At 39.3% G+C, this 15000-nt stretch overlaps 2 protein-coding genes across 2 annotated transcripts in view; one reads left to right on the top strand and one right to left on the bottom strand.

The window, feature by feature from the left end:
- Window positions 1-10187, bottom strand: part of entpd5b (ectonucleoside triphosphate diphosphohydrolase 5b) — a 19157-nt gene extending 8970 nt beyond the window's left edge. The window contains exons 1-6 of the mRNA XM_084433319.1: window positions 9778-10187; window positions 9281-9505; window positions 6256-6335; window positions 2758-2901; window positions 1669-1744; window positions 660-695 (exon numbers count right to left, since the gene is read on the bottom strand). Coding sequence (XP_084289445.1) covers window positions 660-695; window positions 1669-1744; window positions 2758-2901; window positions 6256-6335; window positions 9281-9503 — 559 coding nt within the window. The 5' untranslated portion in view covers window positions 9504-9505; window positions 9778-10187. The remainder of the gene's footprint in view (window positions 1-659; window positions 696-1668; window positions 1745-2757; window positions 2902-6255; window positions 6336-9280; window positions 9506-9777) is intronic.
- Window positions 10188-13776: 3589 nt separating this feature from the next.
- The window catches only part of LOC311304367 (sterile alpha motif domain-containing protein 15-like), a 4217-nt gene continuing 2993 nt past the window's right edge, over window positions 13777-15000 (top strand). Inside the window, exon 1 of the mRNA XM_084431322.1 lies at window positions 13777-14807. Within this exon, the coding sequence (XP_084287448.1) occupies window positions 14736-14807 (72 nt within the window). The 5' untranslated portion in view covers window positions 13777-14735. The remainder of the gene's footprint in view (window positions 14808-15000) is intronic.

The following is a 15000-nucleotide window of genomic DNA, read 5'->3' as shown; positions in this document are numbered from 1 at the left end:
ATAAATAATTAGTAATGTAAGCACATTCTTTCAACTTAAATTCAAAATAACAATTTCATGCATAACCCTTATAATTCAGCTCTAAATATCTTACATCGGGTGTCTTTGACGTCTTGTGGGAGAATAATAATAATATAAGATTATATTTCATGACTCTAGATGGCCTTATAGCTCTATATGAGCTGTTCCTCTGGGTCCTAAAGCCAGTTCTCTTCAGTGTGCATTCAGATACACATGTAGACATTATTAAATCATTTTTTGGTAAAGTTTTAGCATTTTTAGTTTGAATTTTGATCATTTTTAGGTTTTTCTATGTGAACTGAAGCATTCCTCGCACTCCATTCATTCCTACAGGGTCAGACTGACCCGAGAGAGGAGGATTTGTTACTATTTTACATTTCAACAAAACTCCTCGAATCCATAAAAAAAAAAAGTGTATTCGTGGTTCAAGTGCGACAGAAGAAAGGCTCTGGTTAAGACACATTCAGGTGATACTCTGCTTAAATATATCTCTGATTAAAAAACAGAGTTAGACTCTCAGTGGACTTGATCGTGCCTAGATGTAAAATGACAGTTACGGTAATCAAAAACAATTGTTCATTGAAGTAAAACAGCATTTAGTGTTGACATGAGATTCATAAGCTTCTATTCAGACTCACCGGTCAGGAAGTTGACTGTGATCCAGGCCAGAATCCCTGAGAACAACACAAACTCACAAACTCACTCATTTATTCTCTACTGCATTTCTTATATTGTTTCTTCACTTAAATTACACTCAAGGAAGTTATAAAACTAACTTTATAAATACATAATTATATTTATTTAAATGGTGTCTGTCATAAAATTCAAACATGCATCAAAACAGATCTAGTCAAATATAATGCACATGTGATCTAGTGCATGTGTGTGTCAGAAGCTCCTCTCTAGAGTTATTCTTCTGTAGAGTTTGTGTTCTGAGGTAAATGTGGCGTTGCGTGACATCATTGTTCTCTTGACGGCTGAAACACTGATTGATGGACATGACACTAATGTCAACCCTAACCCTAACCAACTATTTAAATTGCAAATAATTATACATTAAACATCATTTTTGCATTAAATAGAAAATGTGCCTAACAATTATCACAATGCAAAAATCTAATGCACCAAAAAAAACTCATTTTTTATGAAATTTTTTTTTTGATTCTAATTAGTAATACTTTTTTTATCAGCATAAATTTGCAATACAGTAAATGCAAATGTATAAATTTGACTATATTTGAATTATAGTAATGAGATGGACAGAGAAAATGTGCATAATTAATGATCCCAATGCAAAAAACTAAATGCTCCTGTAAAATATATTATTTATGAAAAAAATATAATTTTTCATTGGATTCTAATAATTGTAATTTTAACACTTCTGCGATAAAATAAAAGCTGGACGTGATCTTGACAGTGTCTTACAAATTAATCAGGCAACATAGTGTCGGCCCAGATCCGGCACACACAGATTCCACACGGCCCGGATATAGCCCAGATGAGGCCCAGAAGAGGCCCGGATGAGGCCCAGAAGAGGCCTGGATGAGGCCCGGATGAGGTCCAGATGTGGTCCGGACCGTAGCCTGGATGTGGCCGCCACTATGTTGCAGTCTGGGAAGTTGTGCATGTTGTTGTTTGAGGACAAACCTTCATTCGTCCCGTTCATGATACTGACACTGTCGGCAGGAACGTAAAACGGAGACTCGTCGAAGACGGCTTGGACCTGCAGACAAACACACAGGACAGATGAGTGTTTTTAGTGGATTCAAATTAGTATTAAAATCAGTCATAATTGCAGTACAATGAAATAGAACCAATATTTGACTATTTAAATTATAAATAATCATACATGATACATTATTTTTGCATTAAACAGAAAATGTGCTTAATAAAAATCGAATGCACCTAAAAAAAACTGTGTGTATTGTGTGTGTTCTGTGTGTCGTGTGTGTGTTGTGTGTTTTCTGTGTGTCGTGTGTGTGGTGTGTGTTGTGTGTGTGTGTTGTGTTTATTGTGTGTGTGTGTGTGTGTGTGTGTGTGTGTGTGTGTGTGTTGTGTCTGTGTTGTGTGTGTGTGTGTGTGTGTGTGTGTGTGTGGTGTGTGTGGTGTGTTGTGTGTGTGTGGTGTGTGTGTGTGTGTGTGTGTGTTGTGTGTGTGTGTGTGTGTGTGTGTGTGTGTGTGTGTGTGTGTGTGTGTGGTGTGTGTGTGTGTGTGTGTGTGTGTGTGTTGTGTTGTGTTGTGTGTGTGTGTGGTGTGTGTGTGTGTGTGTGTGTGTGTGTGTGTTGTGTTTATTGTGTGTGTGTGTGTGTTGTGTGTATTGTGTGTGTGTGTGTTGTGTGTGTGTGTGTGTTGTGTTTATTGTGTGTGTGTGTGTGTGTGTGTGTTGTGTTTATTGTATGTGTGTGTGTTGTGTGTATTGTGTGTGTGTGTGTGTGTGTGTGTGTGTGTGTGTGTGTTGTGTTTATTGTGTGTGTGTGTGTGTGTGTGTGTGTGTGTGTGTGTGTTGTGTTATGTTGTGTGTGTGTGTGTGTGTGTGTGTGTGTGTGTTGTGTGTTGTGTGTGTCGTGTGTGTGTGTGTGTGTGTGTGTGTGTGTGTGTGTGTGTGTGTGTGTGTCGTGTGTGTGTGTCGTGTGTGTGTGTTGTGTGTCGTGTGTGTGTGTGTGTGTGTGTGTGTGTGTGTGTGTGTGTGTGTGTGTGTGTGTGTGTCGTGTGTGTGTGTGTGTGTGTGTTGTGTACCTGCTCCAGGAGTGCATGGGCTTTCTGGGCCGGCATCAGTCTCAGTCCAGCTGTGGCTCTGAACATCACCGGCGTCCTCTTCCACTCCAGCGCAGGAACCGTCCTCTTGGCCACTCGCAGGAGCTGCGCGACCGTCAGTCCCGCCTGAGGACAAGCGTCACACTCAACAGGGTTCGGGAACTCCAGTTACGCAATCAGATTACATTTATAAGTAACACTAGTTACTTTTTCACATTTATTGACTAACTACCTCTACACTACCTCTGCTCTACTGTACACTACTGTACTCTACCTCTACTGTACACTACCTCTACTGTACACTACTGTACACTAATGTACTCTACCTCTACTGTACACTACATCTGCTCTACTGTACACTACTGTACTCTACCGCTGCTCTACTGTACACTACTGTACTCTACCTCTACTGTACACTACCTCTACTCTACTGTACACTACTGTACTCTACTGTGCACTACCTCTACTGTACACTACCTCTACTCTACTGTACACTACTGTACTCTACCTCTACTGTACACTACTGTACTCTACTGTGCACTACCTCTACTGTACACTACCTCTACTCTACTGTACACTACTGTACTCTACCTCTACTGTACACTACCTCTACTCTACTGTACACTACTGTACTCTACTGTGCACTACCTCTACTGTACACTACCTCTACTCTACTGTACACTACTGTACTCTACCTCTACTGTACACTACCTCTACTCTACTGTACACTACTGTACTCTACCTCTACTGTACACTACTGTACTCTACTCTACTGTACACTACCTCTACTGTACACTACTGTACTCTACCTCCACTGTACACTACCTCCACTGTACACTACCTCTACTGTACACTACTGTACTCTACTCTACTGTACACTACCTCCACTGTACACTACCTCCACTGTACACTACCTCTCCTCTACTGTACTCTGCCTCTACTGTACTCTACTGTACTCCACCTCTACTGTACTCCACCTCTACTGTACTCCACCTCTACTGTACTCCACCTCTACTACCTCTACTGTACACTACCTCTACTGTACTCTACTGTACACTACCTCTACTGTACTCTACCTCTACTGTACTCTACTGTACACTACCTCTACTGTACACTACCTCTGCTGTACTGTACTCCACCTCTACTGTACTCTACTGTACTCCACCTCTACTGTACTCTACTGTACTTCTACCTCTACTGTACTCTACCTCTACTGTACTCTGCTGTACTCTACCGCTACTGTACTCTACCTCTACTGTACTCTACCTCTACTGTACTCCACTGTGCTCTACCTCTACTGTACTCTACTGTGCTCTACCTCTACTGTACTCTACTGTACTCTACCTCTACTGTACTCTACCTCTACTGTACTCTACCTCTACTGTACTCTACCTCTACTGTACTCTACCTCTACTGTACTCCACTGTGCTCTACCTCTACTGTACTCTACTGTGCTCTACCTCTACTGTACTCTACTGTACTCTACCTCTACTGCACTCTACCTCTACTGTACTCTACCTCACTCTACTGTACTCTACTGTACTCTACCTCTACTGTACTCTACCTCTACTGTACTCTACCTCTACTGTACTCTACCTCTACTGTACTCTACCTCACTCTACTGTACTCTACTGTACTCTACCTCTACTGTACTCTACCTCTACTGTACTCTACCTCTACTGTACTCTACCTCTACTGTACTCTACCTCTACTACCTCTACTGTACTCTACCTCTACTGTACTCTACCTCTACTGTACTCTACCTCTACTGTACTCTACCTCACTCTACTGTACTCTACTGTACTCTACCTCTACTGTACTCTACCTCTACTGTACTCTACCTCTACTGTACTCTACCTCTACTGTACTCTACCTCTACTGTACTCTACCTCTACTGTACTCTACCTCTACTACCTCTACTGTACACTACCTCTACTCTACTGTACACTACTGTACTCTACTGTGCACTACCTCTACTGTACACTACCTCTACTCTACTGTACACTACTGTACTCTACCTCTACTGTACACTACTGTACTCTACTGTGCACTACCTCTACTGTACACTACCTCTACTCTACTGTACACTACTGTACTCTACCTCTACTGTACACTACCTCTACTCTACTGTACACTACTGTACTCTACTGTGCACTACCTCTACTGTACACTACCTCTACTCTACTGTACACTACTGTACTCTACCTCTACTGTACACTACCTCTACTCTACTGTACACTACTGTACACTACTGTACTCTACTCTACTGTACACTACCTCTACTGTACACTACTGTACTCTACCTCCACTGTACACTACCTCTACTGTACACTACTGTACTCTACCTCCACTGTACACTACCTCCACTGTACACTACCTCCACTGTACACTACCTCTCCTCTACTGTACTCTGCCTCTACTGTACTCTACTGTACTCCACCTCTACTGTACTCCACCTCTACTGTACTCCACCTCTACTACCTCTACTGTACACTACCTCTACTGTACTCTACTGTACACTACCTCTACTGTACTCTACCTCTACTGTACTCTACTGTACACTACCTCTACTGTACACTACCTCTGCTGTACTGTACTCCACCTCTACTGTACTCTACTGTACTCCACCTCTACTGTACTCTACTGTACTTCTACCTCTACTGTACTCTACCTCTACTGTACTCTGCTGTACTCTACCGCTACTGTACTCTACCTCTACTGTACTCTACCTCTACTGTACTCCACTGTGCTCTACCTCTACTGTACTCTACTGTGCTCTACCTCTACTGTACTCTACTGTACTCTACCTCTACTGTACTCTACCTCTACTGTACTCTACCTCTACTGTACTCCACTGTGCTCTACCTCTACTGTACTCTACTGTGCTCTACCTCTACTGTACTCTACTGTACTCTACCTCTACTGCACTCTACCTCTACTGTACTCTACCTCTACTGTACTCTACCTCACTCTACTGTACTCTACTGTACTCTACCTCTACTGTACTCTACCTCTACTGTACTCTACCTCTACTGTACTCTACCTCTACTGTACTCTACCTCTACTGTACTCTACCTCACTCTACCTCACTCTACTGTACTCTACTGTACTCTACCTCTACTGTACTCTACCTCTACTGTACTCTACCTCTACTGTACTCTACCTCTACTACCTCTACTGTACTCTACCTCTACTGTACTCTACCTCTACTGTACTCTACCTCTACTGTACTCTACCTCTACTGTACTCTACCTACCTCTACTGTACTCTACCTCTACTGTACTCTACCTCTACTGTACTCTACCTCTACTGTACTCTACCTCTACTGTACTCTACCTCTACTGTACTCTACCTCTACTGTACTCTACCTCTACTGTACTCTACTGTACTCTACCGCTACTGTACTCTACCTCTACTGTACTCTACTGTACTCTACCTCTACTGTACAGCCACAACCAATAACAGCCATCAGTGACTCACGATCTCAGGGACGTCGGCGTACGCAGAGAGACCGGGCTTCATCGCCTGGAACATCTCGTTATCCAACACGGGCAATCCCTCTGAGTCCAGAACACACACACACACACACACACACACACACACACACACACACACACACACACACACACACACACACACTCAGAGTCAGACATCAACAATACATACTTTACTTTACAAAACAAATATTCCTCATGTTTAAGTCATTAGAATCCGATTATTTAGCATTACAGTAATGAGATGTAAATAGAAAATGTGCTTAATTATCATAATACAAAAATCTTAAAGCACCTTTTAAATATATTACTTTTCATTGCATTCTAATTAGTGTATTTTTTATTTAAATCAGCACAAATTTGCATTGTAATACATAAAAATGCAATGTATAAATAGATAGCAAATAAATCTGACATTAAACTCATTAGAATATAATTATTTTAAATTACAGTAATGAGATGTAGAGAGAAAATGTGTATAATTATCACAATGCAAAAATCTTAATGCACCTAAAAAGTTTAATTTTATTTAAGAAAAAATAATGATATTTTTCATTGGATTCTAATTAGTGTAATTGTTTTTGTATTTTAAATATGCATACATATGCATTACAATAAAAACAAAGTATTTTACAATTTAATATAAAAATTACAAATAATCATACATTATCATCACAGATTATTTTGCATTACAGTAATGAGATGTAAAGGGGAAACATGCTTAATTAGTACAATGCAAAAATCTTAATGCGCCTAATAAATCTTCATTTTCTTTACCTGATATTATATTAAAACACTTTGATTTTTGGAGAAATATGACTGTCGTAGTTAGTCACAAATAAATGAGGTTTACTTCTGAAGTTCTGCGTAGAGAAAACAGTCAAAACTCATTTAATAACTATAAATCTCCCTTTAATGCATGTGATGATCAGAATCAGAAGTTTCAAACCCAAAGCAGGATCTGAACGCGTCTCATATTTGATGTGGAGCTGTGCAAGTTTGTGTTTATATTATATATATATATGTGTGTGTGTGTACTGCATATAATTATTTTGTGTATATAAATACACACACATGCATGTATATTTTTAGGAAATATTTGTATGTATATATTGTATATATATTATTTATATTATATAGAAATAACCCATTTTTCTTAAATGTAAACATGCATGTGTGTGTATTTATATGTACAATAATTATAAGCTAGGGTTGGGTATCATTTGAATTTTAACGATTCCTATTCCAATTTCAATTCTGCTTATCAATTCCTAATTTCGATTCCAACAAGTAAAAAAAAAAAAAAAAACGTAGATATCATTCATATTTAGTCTTATTGCAAAACCTTTAATAGTATCTGAACATCATGAGCAGAAATCATCAGGCTAAAGCACTCTCACACGAGGAGCGTTTGCCTGTGGTTTAAAAACACTGTAGAAGAACAACTATATAAACTTCAAGCATTATTACAGACAATAAACACTCAGTAATTAAAAAAGAACAAATAAAAAATCAGCAATCGCACCAATAAAATACAACTGAACAAAGACAAGAGAAATAAACAGTGTTTTAATATTTTCAGGTGCAGAAACTGGAATCAAATATAAAATAACACCGTACTTTATAAATAAAATATATATTACAAATATAGTTACAAAAGTTATTCAGTGAAGAATGAGTGAATTTTCTCGTTTAATTAGTAAGATGATATGGACATGGACACCTCGTCGGGCATTAACCCGCTTATACCATGGTCACTTGCCAAATAACACATTTTTAAAACATTAGTTTATATTTTAATTCGTTTTACAATCAAAATCTAAAGTTTTTACAAACAATAACTTGGTTTCCTTGGTTACGCCTGACGGTTTATTTAGCAACCGGAGATATTTATAGTCCGCTCGATTTATAGTCCGTATAGATACTTTGACTGCCTGTTGCTATGGTTACTCACAGCTGATGTAGCCAGCGCATTTATTTATTAATTTCCAACGGTAAACAGTCAGTTTCACCAGAACTCCTTTACTAGGTGTCCTCTATCACTTTTTAATGGACACCCTGCAGCCAATCAGAATCGAGTATTCACCCAGACCATGGTATAAGTGTTATTATAGAGCGGGAATATTAGCGTTATTATAGAGCGGGAACATTAGCGTTATTATAGAGCGGGAACATTAGCGTTAATATAGAGCGGTAATATTAGCGTTATTATAGAGCAGGAATATTAGCGTTATTATAGAGCGGGAATATTAGCGTTATTATAGAGCGGGAATATTAGTGTTATTATAGAGCGGGAATATTAGTGTTATTATAGAGCGGGAATATTAGCGTTATTATAGAGCAGGAATATTAGTGTTATTATAGAGCAGGAATATTAGTGTTATTATAGAGCAGGAATATTAGCGTTATTATAGAGCGGGAATATTAGCGTTATTATAGAGCGGGAATATTAGCGTTATTATAGAGCGGGAATATTAGCGTTATTATAGAGCGGGAATATTAGCGTTATTATAGAGCGGGAATATTAGCGTTATTATAGAGCGGGAATATTAGCGTTATTATAGAGCGGGAATATTAGCGTTATTATAGAGCGGGAATATTAGTGTTATTATAGAGCAGGAATATTAGTGTTATTATAGAGCAGGAATATTAGGCTGCTGTCACTTTAAGAGCTGCACGGATCCAATATACTGATACACATGAAAACAGAGTCTCTCGAGCTTCAATGGTTTAAAGTCATATTGAAATGCTCACAAAGAAATCGATAAGAGGGATCAAAATTTTATAACACGTATTTGATTCCAGAAATGGATCGATTTTCGATTCCCAACCCTACACAGAACGCACACATATATTATGTGGACACAAACTTTTATTTTGGATGCGATTAATTGTTGCCTATCTCTAATTTGATGAAGTTTGCATCAGTGATTCTGTTATTTTCCTGTTTATTACTGTGAAGCTGCTTTGAAACGACCTGTAGAAATAACAGGTACACCTGTGAGTCTCACCTGGCTCTCTCTGGATGAAGGTGTAGACGTGGATGCGAGTGCCGGTGCTGCCCGCGTCAAACATGATGCTGTAGAAGATCTGACTAGCGTTAGCAGGACGACTGAGCGAAGGAAGAGCGTTCCCAAACCTCACTGAGAACTCAGCAGCAGAAGAAGAAGAAGAAGAAGAAGAAGACACCTGGATCAGCATCATCATCATCATCATCATCATCTTCATCATCATCACTGGAGGAAGGAAAGACAGACTGTCAGACTCTGATGGGGTTTATATATCACACACACTCCCTGTTTCAGCAGATTATAACAGTGATTAACATCTGGCTTTCCCTGAGGGAGTTTCACAGATGATCTCAGCACACTTTTACATCCAGCAATAAATCGATCAGTCAAGTGCAGGACTGAACATGAACAATAACCTCAGACATCACACACACACACACACACACACACAGCATGTGCATGAACAATAACCTCAGACATCACACACACACACACACCTCAGATGCAGCTTCAGCCGAAATCACTGGGTTTTCTTGCGTGTTTTGAAGCGCATGTTTAGTGTTTTTCTGCGGCAGAATCAGCATAAACTCTGCTGAACTCTCACATTCTACTCGTTTTTGCAGTCAGACGCTTTTAATCCGAGGTTTTAGACTTTATGTCGATGATTTACGGCGGTTTGTTGTTTGTTCATTAATGAACTGCTCGCTAACGCGCTAAAGTTACACCGACTTTTAAATAGTTTAGCTAAACCTTTAAAACACGAGTAGAAGGTTTGAATATGAATCAGATCATGAGTCCTGAGCGTCTATGTCGCGTTTATGTGTCGATTTATGATTTATTGATTGTAAACAGCTCGTGTTTTTTTGTGTGTGGCTGCACTGGAGTTTGATTGACAGCAGCAGGTGATGACGTAGCAGCGTGTGGGCGTGTCCAGAAATAAGAGACAAACACGTGATGTTGATCCGCATGGAACCAGCAGCTTCTGATGATTAGTGTAATACATTTGTATTTGATTTATTAAATTAGCTTACATTTGCAGTACAATAAATACAGCATGATATTCTAACTTTAAAGTGTATAATTCAATGTTAGGCTGCATAGATCAGGTCAGCCGGAACCGGGAACACTTCCCATAAATCCTGATGTACTTCTTCCTCTCCTATAGCAATGAATGAATGGAATTTTTCCTCAGGGAGACTACACTGCACTGCCTGATGCCATACTGTAGAAGACGGTTGCATAGGTATAATTTTCTCCCTGATATTCATGAGAGTTATTCATGGATTTCTCTTTAGAATGTCAGTAAAGCATGTTTTTATTTGTACAACATTTCTGTTCATTCCCCACTCAGCTGAATATGAAAACGCCTGAAACATTGATATGAGGAGAGTTGAGTATAAGAAAATATAATATCAGATGAACCTGTGCACTGTTCTATAAGCGTCCCACTGTTGCCATAGTAACATCTCTCTCTCTCTCTCTCTCTCTCTCTCTCTCTCTCAATTCAATTCAATTCAATTCAACTTGCTTTATTGGCATGAACAAAGAAACATGTTGTTGCCAAAGCAGTTTACAGAAAATACATTACAATACATATCACATGTTAAAAATACAAATACAAATAGAAATACATATAGTAGGTGTCACATATATTGTATACAGTGTCATAAACATACAAAATACTACATTTCTTTTACAATATAATGACTGTACAATCCTAAACCAGGGATCTTCGCCGTGACGTCACGACGCGCTCTGGGGTGCGTTTCCCGAAAGCATCGTTGGCCAACTATGGTCGCAAGTTCCGTCGTTACCAATAGAGTTCAATGGACATTGCGATGAACTTGCGACCATAGTTGGCCAACGATGCTTTCGGGAAACGCACCCCTGGTTGGCAGAAGAAAAGTAATGGCCGCTTAATTGCTTCGCAGCGCAAACACAGAAGAAAAATGGTTGTGTCGTGCTGTGTGATCGGCAAGATTGGATACTGTACTGTGTGTGTATCATCTGTGTACATACCCTTATATATTAAGGGCAAATTATTGTATTTTAATACATTTTTACGTGTCAACCAATGTTATATACAGGGCCTAAAGTTAACTTTTTTGACCACCAGCCACTGTGACTTTTTACCAGACAGTTTTTTTTTGGCCTCATAAAAGGTGAAAAAAGGAATTGCACAAACATTTCTTCTTTAACTTGTAAGAATACACATTTAAATTCTGTCAATTTATTAACGAGATCCATACAAGTAATAACTCTTAGAATACAGATATAAGCCGCGTTTCCACCGCAGGAACTTTCCCCAGGAACTAGGAACTTTGGGCTGGTACTCGATGTGTTTACACCGCAGGAACCAGGGTCTAAATGAAGTTCCGGGTAAATATTTCCCCCTCCGATAGTCCCTGCTCACGAGGTAGTACTTTTTCAAAGTTCAAGAACTTTCAGGGGTGGGACTTGTGCGCTGCACAAGCTGATTGGTTGTGTTCACGCCGCATTACTCCACGCAGCATTTTCTTTATTTTTAACCTCCCTTTTAAAAAGTGGCTTCATGCAGTAAAGTTGTCTGTCTGCAAATATGGAATTTAATAAAAAAAACTGGGGGACTGGCGACGAGTTTCAGGCTTTATTATTTGGGTATTTGTGGAAGAGGAAACTTTCTGCGCGTTCGTCACAGCCATCTCACGGCCAATGTCCGCAATAGCTGATAGCATACAATTTTATATCTAACGTTAGCATTACGAGCTCTGAACACGCTTTATCAGTGCTCGTCTCTTTTCTGCCACAGCTTTTAATATTAAGTCATTATGTTTACACATTGTCATCTATTGCAAGGCAAACCATGTTACAAATTTACTATAACAGGATTGAAATAGCGCATTGAGGTTGGTAACAAACAACTATTTACAAGACTGTCACTATTTATGATTGATAGACGGGGTTCAGGCTTTTTTTAAGAGTATTTGCGCAAAAGGAAATTTTTGCGCGTTCGTCCCAGTCATCTCACAACGTAGCCTAAATTTGTCTAATTTTATACGCATACGAGCTTTCTGAACACGCTTTAGTATCAGTGCTCGTCTATTTTGTTATGTTAATTACCTCGTTAGTAAACCAATAACTGCAGCACAGTTTGAATCTCCTCCATACTTATAAATGTGGCGCTCAAAACTGATTACTGTCCGTCGCAGACTGGGAGGTGCAGTTGCGCGCAGTTGACCTTCCCGGTACTTTAGACCGCGGTGTAAACGCAGAAAGCAACCGGTCTGGGGCAAAAAAGGTTCCTGGGAAAAAAGTTCCTGGGACAAATTGTTCCGGGTAATTTCGGTGGAAATAGTCCAGGCGTTTTAGGAAAAAAGGGTGAACAAATTGCAACAGAATCAAACTCAACTGATTTTGTATCCTCAATATGTCCTGAGTAAGGAAAAAAAAGCCCCGAAGAATCCCATTAGGGGAAAGTTCCGAAAAAGACACAAATATATCCTATTCATACGCCTATTCATTATTTTTCTCACGTGAATAGGGTAAAAAAATGAACCTTTAGATATCACCATGAAAATTACTGAGTTGATTACTTATATCAAGACAAACAAAAAATGTATTACAAGTTTTTAAAAATTGTTTGTTAACATGGACAAACGGTGCATAATCTAATTACAGATGTGCTAATTTGCATAAATACCACAACAGATCTAAACATTGGGTACAGCCAGGTGAAAATGTCTTGTTGAATCTTGTTGACAAATAACAGTAAAATACTTTATATTAAGGTCTGAATGGAACCCATTTAGACTACCCATGAGCATTAATACATAGAGGCAGGAAGAAGTCCTTTAAACCAGCCTTTATTAATTAAAGAGATTGGGTTTGGGGCTGGGTCCGTGGGACTGTTTCTGGGGGACGAATCTGAGGCAAGAACAGGAGACAATGGTAAGGAGAATGCAGAAGACAAAAGGTAAGTAAAATAAAAAGTAAATCCCCAGAAACAGTCCCACAGACCCAGCCCCAAACCCCATCTCGGCAATAATAATTAATAAAGGCTGGTTTCTAAAGTACTTCTTCCTGCCTCTATGTATTAATGCTCATGGGTAGTCTAAATGGGTTCCATTCAGACCTTAACATAAAGTATTTTACTGTTATTTGTCAACAAGATTCAACAAGACATTTTCACCTGGCTATACCCAATGTTTAGATCTGTTGTGGTATTTATGCAAATTAGCACATCTGTAATTAGATTATGCACCGTTTGTCCATGTTAACAAACAATTTTAAAAAACTTGTAATACATTTTTTGTTTGTCTTGATATAAGTAATCAACTCAGTAATTTTCATGGTGATATCTAAAGGTTCATTTTTTTACCCTATTCACGTGAGAAAAATAATGAATAGGCGTATGAATAGGATATATTTGTGTCTTTTTCGGAACTTTCCCCTAATGGGATTCTTCGGGGCTTTTTTTTCCTTACTCAGGACATATTGAGGATACAAAATCAGTTGAGTTTGATTCTGTTGCAATTTGTTCACGGTTGACCCCCATTTTGGCTTAAAACGCCTGGACTAAAAAGCGGCTATAGACCTAGACCTAGTGCAGCTCGTATGTAAACAAATCACACGCGGCTGTGTTCATGGCTGGGCAGCTGTTAGTTACAGCGTTCAGGAACCGTTAAGCAGAACTAAATTAATATTACTGGTAAAGTTACCGGGTAGGCTACCGGACATTTTCTCACCGGTTCCCAACTCCCAACATCTGTGCAACTGTCATTGTACTGTAGCCTATGTCAGCGTTGCATTATCTCATCTCATCTCACTAACAGTTTAATACTTAACTCACACATTCAAACGCAGTCAGAGAAGGGCCTCATCTTTCTCTCCGATCACATACGTTCCGAAACACTCAAACTGCGCTGCTTTCACAGATGCTTTCTTTACTAATGTGCCGCCACATTTTTTAGCTGTAAATCCAACGAATTTGCTGACTTCGTTAGTCAAAGAACAACAAAAAATTCTCACTCAGGTGATATGGATCAGGCAGAGAACATGAACCCTGGTGGTTATAAAAGCTTAATTATATCTCTTTTTAGCTTCTTCGGACAAATAATTAATATTATGCTGACAAAACACAGGTAGACTGCTGCGACTTGTTGGTTCTTTCTGCCAACCAGTTCGCGGCCACGCCCATATCGTGACGTCACATTTGACTCCGGCGAACATCCCTCAGGCTGTGGCAGGCAGAAACATATTTAGCTGCCAGTGGGGCTGCTGCCCCTTCTCCTAGGAGGACTACCAGCTTCTCTTCTGAAGTTAACATTGGGAAATGTACTACTTTGTTGGCTATTCCTCCAAAGTGTAAGGCTCTTAGTGAAGAGAATTTTTCACAGTTGAGGAGGAAGTGTATCTCTGTTTCTCTCTCTCTCTCTGGTTGGTTGGTTGACTGGGTCCCATAGCAACCCAACACAACATGGAGTTCCTGCACTGGAGTTGTCATGATGTGGCGCTCTGGATCGAGTCCATCGGATTCCCCCAGTATAAGGTCACAACTATTTCAACATATTATTATAAATATAGTGATTAGAGGAGGAGAGGTTATTTATAATGTCATTCACGCTGTTATCTAGTGTGTTTAGTTGACGAACACACCATCTTCTCCTCCTCTTTACAGTTGATCTGTTTGTTGATATGATTATGAGCAGCAGAACGGGCGTGTCCTCAACATTACTCAGCTG

The sequence above is a fragment of the Rutilus rutilus genome (assembly GCF_951802725.1).
Source record: "Rutilus rutilus genome assembly, chromosome: 15".
Taxonomy (NCBI): domain Eukaryota; kingdom Metazoa; phylum Chordata; class Actinopteri; order Cypriniformes; family Leuciscidae; genus Rutilus; species Rutilus rutilus.
This window is presented reverse-complemented; position numbering and strand designations above follow the sequence as displayed.